Raw genomic sequence first — 16,763 nt, 5'->3', positions numbered from 1 at the left:
ATTTCGATCATCGTGTACGCTGCGATATTGGATTTTGGAGTTTTCACCCGTAACATGTATTTTAATATTACATCATAAAGTCAAACGGTTTGGCTGTTGTAACTATATACACGCGGGCTGTCGGAGAAATAAAACCTACCGACCAATAACATTCATCTTTTGATACACATATTATTATTTATTACGTTACACGACTGCATGTGATGTTTATGTATGGTATATATGTTATGTTCATACTTTTGTCAAAGCTGCACTGTTAGCGCTTTCGCATAATTATTACAACACTATAATGCGTCATTAAATTATGTAGATTGGAGTTGAATTTGGGCGATAGGCGGGTCCGTGGGGACTAAAGACACAAAGTTATGCTCCTATAGGAAAATAATACTGTTACACGTGTTATTATAATTAAATTAATTTAAATATAAATAAAGTATTCTCGTGGTCTCAAAGTGATATACACACCTATCTATACCGGACATCACGCGTCACAAAACGTTGTAATTTGTGAGGTCTTCGAAGAGAAAATATTATTTTCGAAAAACAAACGTTGGCGCCCTGCATGCAGATATACATATAATTGTAATATACACACACACGTCACTGTATGACCGCATAACACGAAGGTTATAAATCATAATATTATGTAACGGTGTTTTAATATTCAGTTTTTTTTATTTGAACTCTAAGATATGGCTGCTATGTACGAGTAGATGACATTTAAAAAATGACATTTCGTTCGATTGAAAGCAATTCGCAGATAAATAAACTTTTGTAATTAACTCTGCCCATACTGTCCACAATAATATAAGTAATTAACGTCAAACTATACTAAAATATTTATTGGGTAACCTCTAAAAGTCGTTAATTAACAGAAATAAAAGTAAATAATGGACGATTTTCATTCTAGGAATCAAGAGGAAGAATAATTACTAGTTATTACGCATGGTAAACACCTAGTCCAACATCATAGCCTTTGTATTCGTGTTTAATATTTATTACAATTAACTAATGAATAAATAAATAAATCATTAGTGCCACGTTTTGTCGTTGTAGTTTGGAGTGTCGCCGATGATGGATAGTATTGTTTATATGCGATTGTGCTCACCCAATTAATACTGTCAAGGCAGCCGACTGTAATAACGTTGAGCCGAGGCCTTGTCTTTCGCGGTGAGAATGACCGCAGCGCACCCGTACACGACTCCGAGGATAATGAACGTACAGCTGTACACCAAAAACTGAAACATGCAAATCGTTTATGGAATTAATTTACAACGTGAAAAAACAATATTTGATATAATTAAGTCAATATGTCAGTGTGGGCGTTAATCGTTACTAACTGTTTGAAGTAAAAAGTCGGTATGCGTCGTTGACTTGACTCGATTAAAATAAATAATTTGAAATGTCTTAAATAAACTGTTTTATTCAACTGTGCTTGTCACAATGCACTTATATTTATCCTATTTAAACTTGAATGTTATATTGTTATGGACTTACATAAAGCCCGCGAGTAAGGAGGTAGTTGGGGGTTACAATCACCTATCTCCCGTTGTCTTTTTTGCATATAGGTAATTAACAGCTATACGTATTTTATCGAATTAAAAGGAAATTTACTCCTATAAGAATTATGTGAATGTGTGATCAAAAAACTATAATTGAAATATACAAATTATGTATAATTATATACTTGAAAAATTAGTAAAAATATAATACTTTTCTTTTTATACTATTTTTTTTCTTTCATAATACCATTAATATCATACATGAAGAAATTCTGCACACGTGCCTGATCTACATTATATAATTATATTTAATATTTATAAATAATATACTTTGAGTTTAAATTGCCGCAAGTTATTTTTATAAATAAAAATACAAACATATCTTGTACACGGTATCGTATAAGAATATATGAGAAGAAGTAGAATATAGGTATATCAATGGCGATTGTTATGAAATGTATTGTATAGATCACAATGACATTATAATAATAAGACAACTATTTTATCTGGTATGATATTGTTTATTCACTACGTGTACAAAATATATGGACAAAAAAAATAATACAAAATATCCATCTACTTTCACAATATACGAGCTTTATATACATAAAGTTATTTTATCCCATGTGTATAATATAATATACATATATACGTGTATGCAAAAATGTCAATATCAAATAACATCTCACCCGAACTGGCAGGGACGTCCCGATGCGCACAAGGAGTGACGACAAGCATGTGGACAAAACGATGCCCAAGAAAGCGTTGAATCCCAACACTGAGGTATAGAAATCGTGTTTTAGTTGTTTGGCAATTTGTGACCTAAAATGAAAAGCGGGTAAACTCGTATACGATAACAGTGATAAATAGTACATAGTACATTATAAATAAAGAAATGTTAAACTGTTATAAATAATAAATAATAAGTAATAATACAATATGTAAATTTGAAGATATGTACACACATGTCATTTAGATTAATTTGACGAGAGAGATTATCCGTCATTAGAACCTTTCAGAATTTGATTTAATTAATTTAAATTAAGAAATCACGGCGCCCGCGTCTTTTGAGATGACGAGATGAGTTGTCAGGGGAGTGTGCAAGGATAAGTAGGAAATGAGAGGATTTGGGTGGTATTAAAATTTTGAGTGAAATTTTTTTTATTGCATTTTTTTTAACCAGTTGACCGACTGTATCAATTTTTAATTCATCGTGTAGTTAAATTTGTTTGTTACAAACTTCGGTGGGCCGAAGCTGTGAGACGGAAAAATAAATTAAAACGCTTGAGTAATGAATATAGTATGAGTTTGAGACGGTTTGGCGCAGTCCAACGAATATTTAACACTCCTAAGTGTGGCCTTCCACAGAATAATACCCATAATGTCTTAAAATATGTACTCACATGGCGATGACGAAGACGGATTGTACTACCGTGTCGAAGCAGATGTACATAAAGTACACGACAAGGATGTTCGTCGAGTAGTAGCCTAAGGACAGTAGCAGCGCAAGCACCAGAGAACTGAAAGTCAAGAATGTGAATCCGTGATGACTCCAGTTCACGTTCACCTTGCCGATTTGATAAGCACTAATCGCAGCTATATATGCGTGTACACAATATAATATCATTAGTATATTAATTAATTTCTGTTTGACATGATCTTTAATATGGACAAACGTATAGATTTCTGACATTTCTAATTTTTTGAGGGGAGGAGTGGTCTTTCATCAGACAGTTTCCTGTCCAGAGAGAGATGACGCTAAAGGGTCGGGTCCGGCAACGGTGCATATTGGAAGGTTAGATTTATAGGTATAAAATGTATACTAATTTAACTACTATTTGTATACTATAAATAAATAGATAATATAACACGAGAATATGAGTAAAAATTAGTAATTCAATGTACACAGTAGGTACACATATTATAATATGCATGTATAAAAAAGCGAATGGGTAAAATACGCGGTGTAAAAAGACTATAATATTATGCGTTCACCATTTGATCGCCAAAGGTCTAAAAAAGGTGAGTCTATTTCCATGTTTTTTTGTAGGTCTCTAAGAACACGGTAGAAAACCATAAAAACTTATTTTCTGATGTCTGTCAAAAGTTTTGATAAACTATTTCTGTAAATTTGAATTACGTTTAAGTTGTTTACATTGTACCATTTGTACCTATACTCGCAGAGTACCGATAACCCAGCAGATCGATTATGTGCAGTTCTCTTTACGAGAAATTTATGGGAAAATAATTAATACATAATATATAAATAACATTTTCTATTTTTCTACTGTTTGTCAAACAGTAGAAAAGTATTATCATTTGATACGCTAATATACAATATAATGGTGAATTATTATGTTATTATGTACCTATTATACTGTTATTACTGGTGCACGAATTGTGTATAATAATATTAATTTATAATGTCATACGCTCCGCAATTATCACATCACTCTGTGTCTCAATTGAGCGGAAGACGAACCAGCGGCTGTATACATATTTCAATATTTGTGCCGATCGGTGCACACAAACACACACATAACTATAATTGATTTTGATACTTGTACGTTTTCCATAACATATCATATTGTGCATAATGTTACTATTAATTATTCTGGTCGTTGGACCGTGATGCGACTCTATTGCCGGGCAGCATAAACGATCACTAAACATCTAGTGAAACCATTGTGAGCCATAATGGTCCCCTAAACATTAACAGTCCCTTAACAATTTATGCGATAAATAAATAAACGCAATAAACAATTGCGCGTAGCTCAGCGGCTCTATTATTATGACCAATATAATACCTGCTGTTCCTTATTTGTGTTTGTGTTTAACAGTAAATAGTTCGAAAATAGCTTATCAACTCCCACCCACTACAGCTCTGTATAATAATAGCCAAATTGTACTATATCATTAGTTCGGCATGAATAGCCGGACCAATTATTATTATTATTATATTGATATATTTACAAGTGTGTAAACGGTGTATTACATAATAATATATTTTGTACACAAGTGCAAATTAATTAAATTTTGTCTCCCATGACGGTGTTTTCTTAAGAATTTATTTATTTGTTGGCCAGTAACTGATCTTGAACCTTATTTTTTTTTAACCTGTTGACGCTAACCGTAACGTACGTTACTTTTCCCCCTCCCCGCTCAATTTGAATTTTTTAATTGTTTCACGCCAATAATTTGTGCTCAATTCTATAGTGAATTCCTGACCATAGATTTTTATAATAAACTCCTGCTATATACATGTCGTTCAATGAGAAAGTTCAACGACTCCGGGTGGGGCTGGGCCCTGGTATGATAACTTTACCCCGAGTTGAGCTCATTTATACGAATTCAGCAATAATGTTCGTACGAAAATATTTGAAAAATTCAGATTTTGGGTGACGTAAGGACTATCAGTAAATCCACCTCTTATATTATACATTTTAGGTAATCCGTGGGATCACCATAGTCTTTTTACACGAATTTTTATCTATATTGATTTTTCGTTGTATACTTATATTAATTATATTATATACATAAATTTCTGTATCAAATGATACAGGAATTTGTAATATTCGATCCGTTAACCGTACTTCCGGGTTATGCATTGCATATTTTTTTAGTCGCTATATCATACTATATTATATTATATATTTTAGAAAATTTCGATTAAATGAGAAAAAAATGAATATGATATATTATACTCAATATACTCACCACACATAGTGGCCAGAGAATCGACCAAACCATTCAGCAACGCGTGCTTATCGTCCGATACGTCTACGATGTATGTATACAAAATATTTACGTATAAATTCGTCTGCGGAAAAAGCAATAAAATAAAATAAAATTACATAAAACGATCATTGAAGTAATTAATAGTACATACATATTTTACTATTAATATATATCTTACAGCGTGTTCAAAAGGCTTGTAATTGCATGTCTGTTTTCGACCTTTTTCAACACTCAGTGCATATGTTTATGACTTATGAGTGTGACATATTTAAAATTATAATGAATATTAAAATATATTTGAAGTGTTTATTTATACATTTTATAATTATATGGAGTTATAACTTATAACTATACTATGGTGATTAGTCGGACTGACCAACTAACTTAACATTTTTAACTGTTAAACATATTATATAACTGTAATGTACTCCAGTATTCAATAAAATAAATATTATTTTCTTTTTCTTTTTTAAATAAGTAGTATAATTATAATATGCTACCTATATGTTTATTGCCTATAAATATATTATAATATATATTACCTATACAAAATTCAATATTCTCTACAATTAAAATTCATATTTTTTCAAATTGAAAAACAAACCTATAAATGTTATAGGCTATAATTTTAAAGATAATTATTGTAACGGTTTAGGTAATTATTAAATATTACATATTATACATTATGTTGATTGTAAAATAACTATGCAATTATTATAGTTTAGTTGTTTGGAAATTGTATAGCATAGTATGATCATTGATGTATTTTTCCGCATCGATTTAAATAAAATATCTTTTTTTCTTAATATTTTTTTTAAATATAAAATGAATATATTACTATGTAATTAAAATAATATATTTGAAAATTAACTCGTGAACCATTTATTAAACATGTAATATTATAATTTTGTATCATATGTTGTGTATTTGTGTATACAATATTTTTACCAAGTTCATACAATAATATTTAATTTTAAAACTAAATATGAATATTCGATTTTTTTCCATGAATATGAAGTATTAAAAAATTCAAGAATATATTACGAAGCGTTATAAATTTATATTTATAATATAAAAATATTATATATACTTGCGTGAATCCAGCCATAGCTACGACGTACCAAATGGACCACATCAAAACCGTTCGATCCGCGTACGAATGTCTAAAGTCGCAGAAGCGGTTGAAGAAAACCGTAGACGGTACTACCTGAAGTATACAAATAAATAAATAGTCGTATATTATGAGTATTAAGTATTAAGTAATATTAAGTACTAAATACTTATTATATAATATCTATATTATTAATTGTCAATTTAAAAAAAAAAATTAGGTTCGTTATACTTATTGTATAATATTACAATATAATAATGGTTAAAAAAAAGAGATTTAAAGAAAAATTATTTTATTTTTAGTTTTTACCTAGTAGAGCAGTTCAAACTTGTCAAACTATTATTACAACGTTATATAGATTATAGTAAAATTTATAGGCATAAATGTATAAACAACGTGGACACGTGGTGTTATAAGGTTTTATTATTATTTATTATGTATTAATTTAAATACTATGTTTGTACGATATATACGATTTGAAGTACAGAGAATTCAAATAAAAACTTTTAATTTGTATATTTTGTGTTTATGTTGGGTTATTAACCCTGGCGGCCTGATTGTTATATTTTATTTCAACTTTCAAGTGTTTGTTATTTCATAGTCCTGAATTATTAATTCTTTTTTCTATAATTTATAGTTGCTTATGACTACCTGCAAAAAAATAAATATACATAATGCCCGATCAGTAGGAATTGTATACATCAAAATATTTTAATTAGTAGATCCCTTTTTTTGATAGATCGCATGCAAATAAACGATCATTCAAGTGTGTAAGTATTATTCTGTACTTTATAAATTCAAATAAAATAAATAAACGTTAAATCTGTCAATTTCTATAAGTCCTATAATATATGGGATATTGTAATAATATAATAATAGATTTAAATGCATTTTATTATGATAATTGTATTAATAAAAATACAGTTGGACTTTATTAAATATGGACAATTATGGAATTTTTAGTCATCGATTTTAGGTTATAGATATATAAACTTTATTCATCAGTTTATTTTTAGATTTGTTTGTCTCATGCGGCCTGCTTCTAGTATCTTTATGGATATATGTTATACAGTATACACCATACAGTGCATATGTTGATGGCGTGGCTATATTAATTATTGGGATTACAAGTGCATATAAGTATGTATATTATTTAAAAGTGTTTCAGAGTTAAATTATAAGGGTTATACAGTACATCATTAGACTTTTACGCCCATATTTGTATAAAGTTGTTATTTTTTTTTAATAAAATTTTTACTTTTTCCTTCACGTTTCTAAATTTTAAAATTATAGAATAAGCTTTTTTAAATGTACCTATGTGCTATGAAAATTAAACTATTAAAGTTTTATTTAAAATTACTCAATAAGAGCTATGAATTTTATAAATTTCTAAAAATATATATTTATGTTTTGAATAAATTCCTAACAATAAGTAGGTATTTACTAGCTAACAATTAATATATAATACATTTTCATAATATTATTATGTTCAATTAGAATAATTAATTGTATAATAATGATTAATAAAATCTAATTTACATATTTAATGAAACCTTCAAATATCGGATGTTTTCGATCACTGCAATTTTGTACGCTATTTGAAAGTGTCTGCTATTTAGAGGTGTTTGTTAAAGTAGTTATCATTGCAAGAATATATAAAAATTAAAAAAATTAATAAAACATATTTGCCAATGATTTTAAAAAATGTCTATAGAAACGTGAGCTAGAGAAAACGATTTTTTTGGGAGGATATTGGTCTTGTGTGAAAATAGAATGGTCGTTTCGGACAAAAACTTTACCGCCCCGGCTAGACGACGCCATATGAAAATGCCATCGAGTGCTCACGTTTGGCGTGTCGGATTTTCCGGTCGATGAGTAGTCGGGTATGCTTGGGTCTTGAATGGCCGCATTTGAGAAACCATCTCCGCCGACTTCATCCACCTGAATGGACGTTTTGCTGTTTCCGACGGACGGCAAGAAGCACGCCCATACAGTTGCGAATGTCACGACTGAAAAAAAAAATAAACCAATTACGTCTGTATCAGTATACAACTATATGATATAACAGAAACACAGTCGATAAGTAATTCAGTGGCGTTACTAGGACTGTTTTGTGTGTTTGTTTAGGAAAGGGGGAGGGATGATATGTTTATAATTCATATTTGTCACAAGAATTTGTATCTTATAATATTTATAAAAATGTATTCATGTGTACGCAAAATATATATTTGCTATAATAATATGCATAAATGTATCATGTTTATCATAATAAATATATTATCGAAATTCGTTGGATAATCCTAAACATAGGAATCATAACGCGATGACATGTTTATAAGCTATATAATAAAAAACAAGTGATCTAAAGTTTACATGACATGTACCAATTAATTTTTGTACTAAAATGATAAATAAAATAAACTTAAAACAAGTTAACACAGTAAAAAAAATATTGTGAGGGCGATAATATGATATATCATCCACATTGCCCCCTGTAGTTACGCCACTGATGAGTATATTGTAATAATAATATAAGTGTATGTGTGTGTGTGTGTGTTTTTTATTATTAGCGGTAATGTGTTTTAGAAATTAAGGTTGAAAATAGATAAAATGCACGATGTAGACATTATATTTTCGGTCTAAACATTTTATGCGTTTTCCTGGATGATATCACGATACATACGTATTCTGAAAATATGTGTTCGTAGGATTATTTTTCCCTCGGGCCAGATCTACAATCAGACGTCGCTTGTGCGTCAGATACAAAAATACAAATAAATAAACCACTAGGAAAATCGTACAGGCGAGGCTGTAGTAAGGCAGGACGGAGTAATTGCGATCGTTGAAGTAGACCGCCAGCTGACCCAAGAGGCCGGCCACGCACGTGCCGCTCAGCATCCCGGATTTAGCGAACCCCGTGGCTATCTGATAATGTTCTTTGTCTTCGATCTTGGAGTATAGGTAGCCGTAATACGCCATTTCGATGCACGCGAACAGCGAAAAGCAGACCTCCGTTACCTGTTTGACACACGCGCACACGAAACCGTATAGGAAGGTATAATATAATACATCCCACTAGACTACTAGAGAAGCACATGTTATGCATAAAATCGGCAAACTTAATGTTTAATATTAAATTCTATAAAAAAAAAAAAATACGCATTGGCGATAACACCGCAGTGGACTGGGTGTTTCGGTATTTTTTTATGCACCGAAATCGTCTTACTATCGCACGACTCTTTTGTAAAGCCTTTTCAACAACAAATATCGCATTATTGTCGAGTATATTGATTTCGTTAACGTCATGTCGAATCACCCGAATGTCCATCTCTAGAGTGTTACTTTATTTAGTATTAAACGGCTCGCCTCAACTTCCATACCACTAAGCTATAGGTCTCAGGAAAACATTTTTTCGAATACTCCGGCATTGAAATCAATTACCTACTTAAATATACCTAAATACCAAGCGTATTACAATAGATTATATGGTACAATGTTATAGCTTGCAGGGGTGGACTGGGAGGTATATGTGGCTTAGTATTATAACTTTTAGGTAACTTTTAGTAATAAACTTAAGCGCGTGGTGGGCGTAGAATATGTCTGCACACTGAAAAGTCGCCAAATAGTGCGGCGGTCAAGCACCGTCCGGCGGTTGATAGCTTTCGGGTGGGTGGCCGACCGAGTTCTTAGCGACACAGCTATGTCTTATATACGGAAATGTTCTAAAACTCTACAGTACCATACCCTACAGTAACGAATATTAAACAAATTCCACAACCTAATGAGCTAAGTTGACGAAGTTGAATTATGAAAAAAAAAATGATAAGAATAAGCTAATGATAATATAGCACCCCCTCACCACCGGTCTCTGGTTTTAGTAGAAAATTAAGTATTCTAAAATATTATATTATTGTACATCGCGATTTCTTAAGAATAAAAACAAAATATTGTTTCATGTGAACCGATAGATGTTGTTTGTTGGAGTGAACTGTGTATATGTGAAGGTGGAAAAATTCCCACTGGGCTGTATCTCACATTTAGATTTTGGTGCGTCGGTATACCTATAATAATATTATCGATTATATTTATTATATAATAACACAATTTAAAATTAAGGTCTGTCCAGTCCACCCGTGATTTTTCGTTTCAAACACTATATCATGCGCCTCTCGTTGTAATAAAATTCGAAATACGCGATGTGACATTTAATATTATACATATTAATGTACTATACTGTATTACCATTATTTGGAACGAGGTAGGCGAATCGATCAGATTGATGTATGCCACCATACCCAGCACACCGTTGAATACCATCACCGGCTTGTATCGCAAGTAATCGGACAACAGGAACACCAGAAACGAACCAATCACTCCGAAGTATATCCTGATCGGCGTAAATACGTTGGAAACCTGTGTACAACGATAACATAACCGATATTACGACATTATAAATCCTCGGATTTACTGGGGACTTATTCGAGCACTGCAGTGACAAAAATAAATAAAAACGCAATTCCAATCTCGACCATTTCGCTGTATTCGTCGAGCGCGAAGCAGCCGAATGGGGTGTATAAAAGATTACGACCGTATTAGATCGATGCTATAAAAACAAACCACCCCCGTCATATCTTACATCATATATTACGTATATACTATAATTGTTTTATACGTCCGGATTGCGTGGATTTTTGATTTTTGAGCGAAGAAATAATATACATTATATAGCAACCCATCAATGTTATTGTTTGGTTTCTATGTAGCAGATCAAGTCATAAGAAGACGTCGTACAAACATATGTCGTCTATGTCTTACACACGTGTAACATAAAAATTAAGAATCAAGGAATAACATAAAAACCAAAACATAAAAAGGGAAGGAAAAAAAACTATGAAGATAAAATCCAAATTTTTATATTTTGCTATTATGTCATATTTTATTAGACATTAGTTCTAATTTTCTATTTAAAATTTATATAAATAATCTAACTTACTAGTCGCCCTGGTTAAATACACAATATATTTATATCATGCAATTAATACATTTTAGGTAAATAAATTAAATACAGGGCATATAAATCAAAGCGTTTGTAGGAAAGTATAGTAATATCATTGATCACAGAATAGCAAATTGCATGTTCTATAATCAATGGTAAAATATAATAAATGAAATTTTTTTGTTGAATTTCGAATACTTTATATCAAATAAAAATTTTGTCATACGAATAAATATGTGTACATATCAACGTATAGATTAAAAAAATATGGTTTAGTATAAAAACAAAACTAGCGTCCTTGGATAAATATAGCTAGTTTTAATTATGATTGTTAACGGTTCAGATTTTTAATCAGAACTGATGTCTAATTAAATATATAAATTTTGTTTTTTTTTTTTTACTGTTTTGTTTTTATTCTATCGACAAATCCATGTACAGGATTTTTACTACCGTCCATTTATAGTGGAAATTAAAGGAAACCTAGAGAAAAATTGTCGTGGAGATAATATGAACTGTTTTCGAGTGAAGAGTTTTTATCAATAAATAAATTTATTTTAAACGAGTTATTTGAATTTCAAAATTTAAATTATTCAAGTATTTATAGTTAAATAAAAATATAAAAAAAAATCTTTGTTGAAGTACACAGTCAATGTTTTCCTCTATAAATGTTATGATATGTAAATCGGTTCTAATGCTATTTATTAAAAATGAGCTTTAGTAAGAATCCGGTGTGTAAATTCGTAACATTACGTATGTGTAAGACAAACACAACACAATGTGGTATGACATGAAATTATGTCGAATATACTCGATTAATTTTTCAAAAATAACTTCGTATAGAAACTCAAAACCGATTTCGTATGTAAACGCGAGTACTGCACTGCTGCTATACAGCGATTTTTATTACCATAAAATTCATAATATTATGATAGTATAATATATGTTTATTTATTTATTTTTTTGTTTACATAAAATTGGATTCAAACGGGACAAAACGTTTTACGAATACCAAATTTTTTGAATTAAAATATAAATAAATACGTTTATAATATCTGAACGTTAGTCATCGTTGATATTATTCTGGTCCCGCTCTTACACAATATTTTGTAGTTTAAAAATAGCACAATACACTGACGCAATAATAATGGCTTTCGAAATCGCATTAACTATTCCGTTAGTTTCGTCACGAAAGTTTAATACTTTCACACAATTCAATTTGTTATTTTCGTGATCCTATAGCTGTTTCTTTTTTGTTGTTTCAATCCGCTTTCAACACAAAACATGATATCGATTTTTTAAAATTCAGAAAGAATGGATTTCTTTTTTTTTTTCATTTTTCATTTTTCTTCTATTCCGTTCGATGATTTTGGCTTTGTTTATTTACATTATATAGAATTGATTTTACGAAAGTTATATTATATACGTGACTTTTGCTCGCTTTTTCCAAAACTGAAAATGGTTAATAATTCAGTTGCGACACGTATGTGCCGAGAACAAAAAAAAAAGGTCTTTGGGTTTGTTTGAGTTATCGATTCGACGAACACCCACAGAATAATAAAGACAATACAATGTATTAATAGAAACGAAAACGATTTTTAACAACTACATCGAAAAGTACAATATTATTCAGTTGGGTAAATTCCACAGATTTTCGCGTAGTTGATTTTTAGGTCGGAATTATTATAACATGTAAATTTCAACGGTTTAATTTGTTGACCTGCAAAAATAAATAGAAGCTCCACCGCCTCGTCGGTACTAAATTACTATAAAATTTACCAATATTATAAAAAATATCAAATCCAAATTTTTATGCACAATTATCATTATACACAAATACAAATGTATTATACCCTAATGTAAAATGTATGTATAATAAAAAATAAATTAAAACTAGATTTTCCAACTATGATTAAGTACAAAATTTAGTTGAGAAAATTTAGTATTTTGCTTATACTTTTTATCAGAACAAAAAGTTAACTTTATAAAGATATTTCCTAATAACTACTAACTATCATAATCTACGCAATAATGATAAAATTCAAACATTCAATTAATGAAAATGATAGTCTTTGAATCTTTGAATTGAATACTTGTTTAATTCATTTTAGAATTAAATTGAAAGAAAAATGTATGTCATTATAATCAAATTTAGTTTGAACGACACGCACCAACTACATAAAATAATCATATATTATATTAGTATATTATCACATATAAAAAAACAAATATCTTTAATATTTAATTAAACAATTTTGAATCGTGATTATAGTGCGTACGCAGACATTAGATTGATGTTTTCGGGAAGAAGACCTATTCTCCGCTAGCCTTGTCTAAAACTAGTCAAGTGTCCAATTATTTAATATATGGTTCACGGAAATACAAACAGAGTTGTATTTGGAAGGGCGAGAAATTGAAATTTCTGAGATGACTAAATTCTTACGTCCGACCCCCGTCTATGATCACTATAGTTCGATAGTATGTTACTACTTACTACTATATAATAGTAACTGATAGTCACTAGTGATTGATCACACTCTTATACCGAAAGTGGTATAAAGGCATAAGATTTTTTCCCCAGTTACCTATATGGTATATGTTTCGAAATAAAATGTTAACGGTTAATTATTAGTTTACGCACGCATAATTGATTACTTGCGGCTATGGACTATTGATTAATAATAATAATAATAATAATAATAGTAGGTGTAAAATAAATAATATACTAAGTGTCTAAATATATAACAAGAGTGGCCGAATTTTTTTTTTTTATAAAGATTATTGAAAATATATTTTTTTCTCTTGAGAGTCGAAGATATGTATTTATATTTCTATTATTTATTTATAATTCGTATATAATACTTAATAATTAATAAGCAAACTTGTATAAATACTAATTTAAATGAATATTTAAATTGTTTGTAATATTATGTTTTAAAAAATAATATTTACAGCGTATTGTGCCAATGTCTATGCCTCGCGTATGTATATATTTATGTAACATATTATATTAGGTCGAAATACAAAGATTACGCACATTTTGAGTAGTTACTACTCAGAGAGGTGTATGTAGTGGATAAAATATTATTATTACGTAGGAAATATACACACTAAAACATAATGTAACTTCAACATCGTCGTTATTATTGTGTAGACTGAACGTGTAATAATATATTATGTCAGAACAACAGATTGAACAAAGTACAGAAAAAAAATACCCTACTCGGAGTAAATTGACGTATTACAAGATATTTGCGCTAAGAAAAAAGTCATACTTAATAATAGGAATATGGATATGAAATTTCATCTCGAGAGAAATATATAAAGTTACTAAAACTTGAACTTTCGAGTTTCAAACAACTTTCGACTTTCGAGTTACTTTATTATAATATTGACTACACGACGATACTCGAATAATTATAATAATAGTAATAATAATAATAATAGCGAATGATTTTCAATGTACGGCACACTACATCACTACATAGTTTGTATTATTGCTATACCTATAATTTTAAATTTTATACCTATTTAGTATATATAATAATTATTAATATTTTTTAACAATTTTTATTTGTACATTTAAATGGTGTTGCATCAAGCGTGTCACTGTTACACAACGAAATCGGGCAAAGACAATAATTAAGATCTGTATATATATATACTAAATTTATAATATTAATACCCATTCCGTATTATGGATGAAATGTTCAATATCAATCCGTATTATTGTATATTATAGTCATGTCTTTAGTTATTCAGTGGAAGTTTACTCATTGAAGTGTAAAATAATACTATTGATTATACTAATGATAGAACTTAGGTATTGAAATTCAGTCTTAGTGCATTTATATTTTATAATATCATTATCGTGTCGGACCATAACACAATGGACAGGACATCGCGGCGTTGCTGAACCATAGAAAATAATCGCAGACAGACCCACCGAGTTACCGAGTTTAAGTCGACGGGCCAGGCTATATTTCGGTAGTTTAAACATTAAATTGAATTATCAAACCCAATTTAACGGGATTCAATCTACCCGTCACTAGGCCAGACTATCTCAATAACGCATTTGTTTAATGCGACGATTGACTCTATTTTTATATACTTATTTCAGCTATTGAAATTGAGCAAAGAGAATGGAAAATATGACTATGCGCTTAAAGTAAGCTTAAATAGGTCTTGAAATAGGTAAGTTAAATAGCTGCAATAATTATAAGTTAATCAAATTAAAGTTACTTGAATTTTTCAACTTCTATTTAAATCGGTTTATCAAACTATTGAGTGTACAATTTAGTACATTATATTATTAAACATTTTTTAATTATTTATTATACGACAACAAATATTAAAAGTTACCATGTACTTCAATTCTAAATTTTAAATTATTTTATAAAAGTAGGTAAGTAATCATCTTTTTTACTTAACAAATACCCTGTTATACTTGTGTACTTTAATACTTATGTGGGCGTGTATGTATTAAAAGCCGTTTGCCTGTTTGTATACCTCGTTTAGTGATACGTTTACGGACGGTCCAGTTAAGTATGCCGTCAAAAACGAGTCCATCGGTCGTATTTCTACGGTGAATGTGAAAACTGTGACTATGACCGTTATTAATTTCCAATGATCCATGGCAGCGTCTATTCTTTTATCCGACTCGGGAGGCCAACGTTAAAACCACGCGCAAGTCCTTTTGAAAACGTTTGATTTATCTCGCACCAACGTCACGCCTGTTGCAGTACCTATTCTCGTAACATCGAATATCTCACAGTTATTGAAATTGCGTGGTACGAGTAAAAAAATAAATTGAGTTGTACACGGCACAAACCGATACCGAAGAATTTATATCGTTATTGTAAACAATACAAATTGAAAACAAATCGCACGTACGGGCATAGGCATTGGCCATTAACTGGTCGTTGCGCGGCAATAAAGGATTGGATATTATGCTTATTGTGTAATTCAAGCGAATGTGTATGACCTATTGACCACTGTAATCCGTTAAATGCTCGGTTTTTTTTTAATACTTTTTTTTCCATCCTAGCAGAGTTGTGAATTAATACGTAAGTGCAGTAAAAAAAAACATCCGTTCTTCTGAACGGGCGAAGCGTCGTGAGACGTTTGATTTTCTCAATATCATATAATATTATATGGACATTAATAATTATGTGATTAGAATAATCGTTACGCAATGCGGACCACGTCTGTGTTGTGATTCAGTGATCTAAATGTATCATATTAAGTCTGTTATGTCGGTGACTCGTCAGGAAATCTGGCTTAACTTGTGCCGAGAAAATCATTTTCGGTGGGTACTAATTCTTCTGTAGGTACTTTAAAGCCGTCGGTCAGTTATATTTATTTATTTTTAAAAGGCTATGCGAGTAATGAGTATATAATGCTGCATCATAATTCATAA

At 30.2% G+C, this 16,763-nt stretch overlaps 1 protein-coding gene across 1 annotated transcript; it reads right to left on the bottom strand.

Annotated features, from left to right (window-relative positions):
* Positions 1-815: 815 nt before the first annotated feature.
* LOC132917862 (thiamine transporter 2-like) lies at positions 816-16,284 on the bottom strand. The gene is made up of 9 exons (XM_060978823.1): positions 15,854-16,284; positions 10,594-10,764; positions 9,153-9,369; positions 8,197-8,360; positions 6,331-6,447; positions 5,220-5,322; positions 2,906-3,098; positions 2,192-2,324; positions 816-1,238 (listed from the first exon to the last, which is right to left on the bottom strand). Exons 1-9 carry the CDS (start codon positions 15,977-15,979, stop codon positions 1,122-1,124), a joined length of 1,341 nt encoding a protein of 446 aa, XP_060834806.1. The 5' UTR covers positions 15,980-16,284; the 3' UTR covers positions 816-1,121.
* Between the last annotated feature and the right edge of the window lie 479 nt (positions 16,285-16,763).

The sequence above is a fragment of the Rhopalosiphum padi genome, chromosome 1 (genome assembly GCF_020882245.1).
Source record: "Rhopalosiphum padi isolate XX-2018 chromosome 1, ASM2088224v1, whole genome shotgun sequence".
NCBI lineage: Eukaryota > Metazoa > Arthropoda > Insecta > Hemiptera > Aphididae > Rhopalosiphum > Rhopalosiphum padi.
The sequence above is the reverse complement of the archived record's forward strand: the minus strand, read 5'-3'. Positions and strand labels throughout refer to the sequence as shown.

What these genes read in the sequence shown, in the direction of transcription:
- LOC132917862 (XM_060978823.1), bottom strand. Translation starts at nt 15,979, where the DNA reads ATGGATCATTGGAAATTAATAACGGTCATAGTCACAGTTTTCACATTC. An exon ending in CTACCTCGTTCCAAATAATG is followed by an intron (nt 9,370 to 10,593) that starts GTAATACAGTAT and finishes TGTGTCAAACAG; the next exon opens with GTAACGGAGGTCTGCTTTTC. An exon ending in TTCTCTGGCCACTATGTGTG is followed by an intron (nt 3,099 to 5,219) that starts GTGAGTATATTG and finishes ACGCATATATAG; the next exon opens with CTGCGATTAGTGCTTATCAA.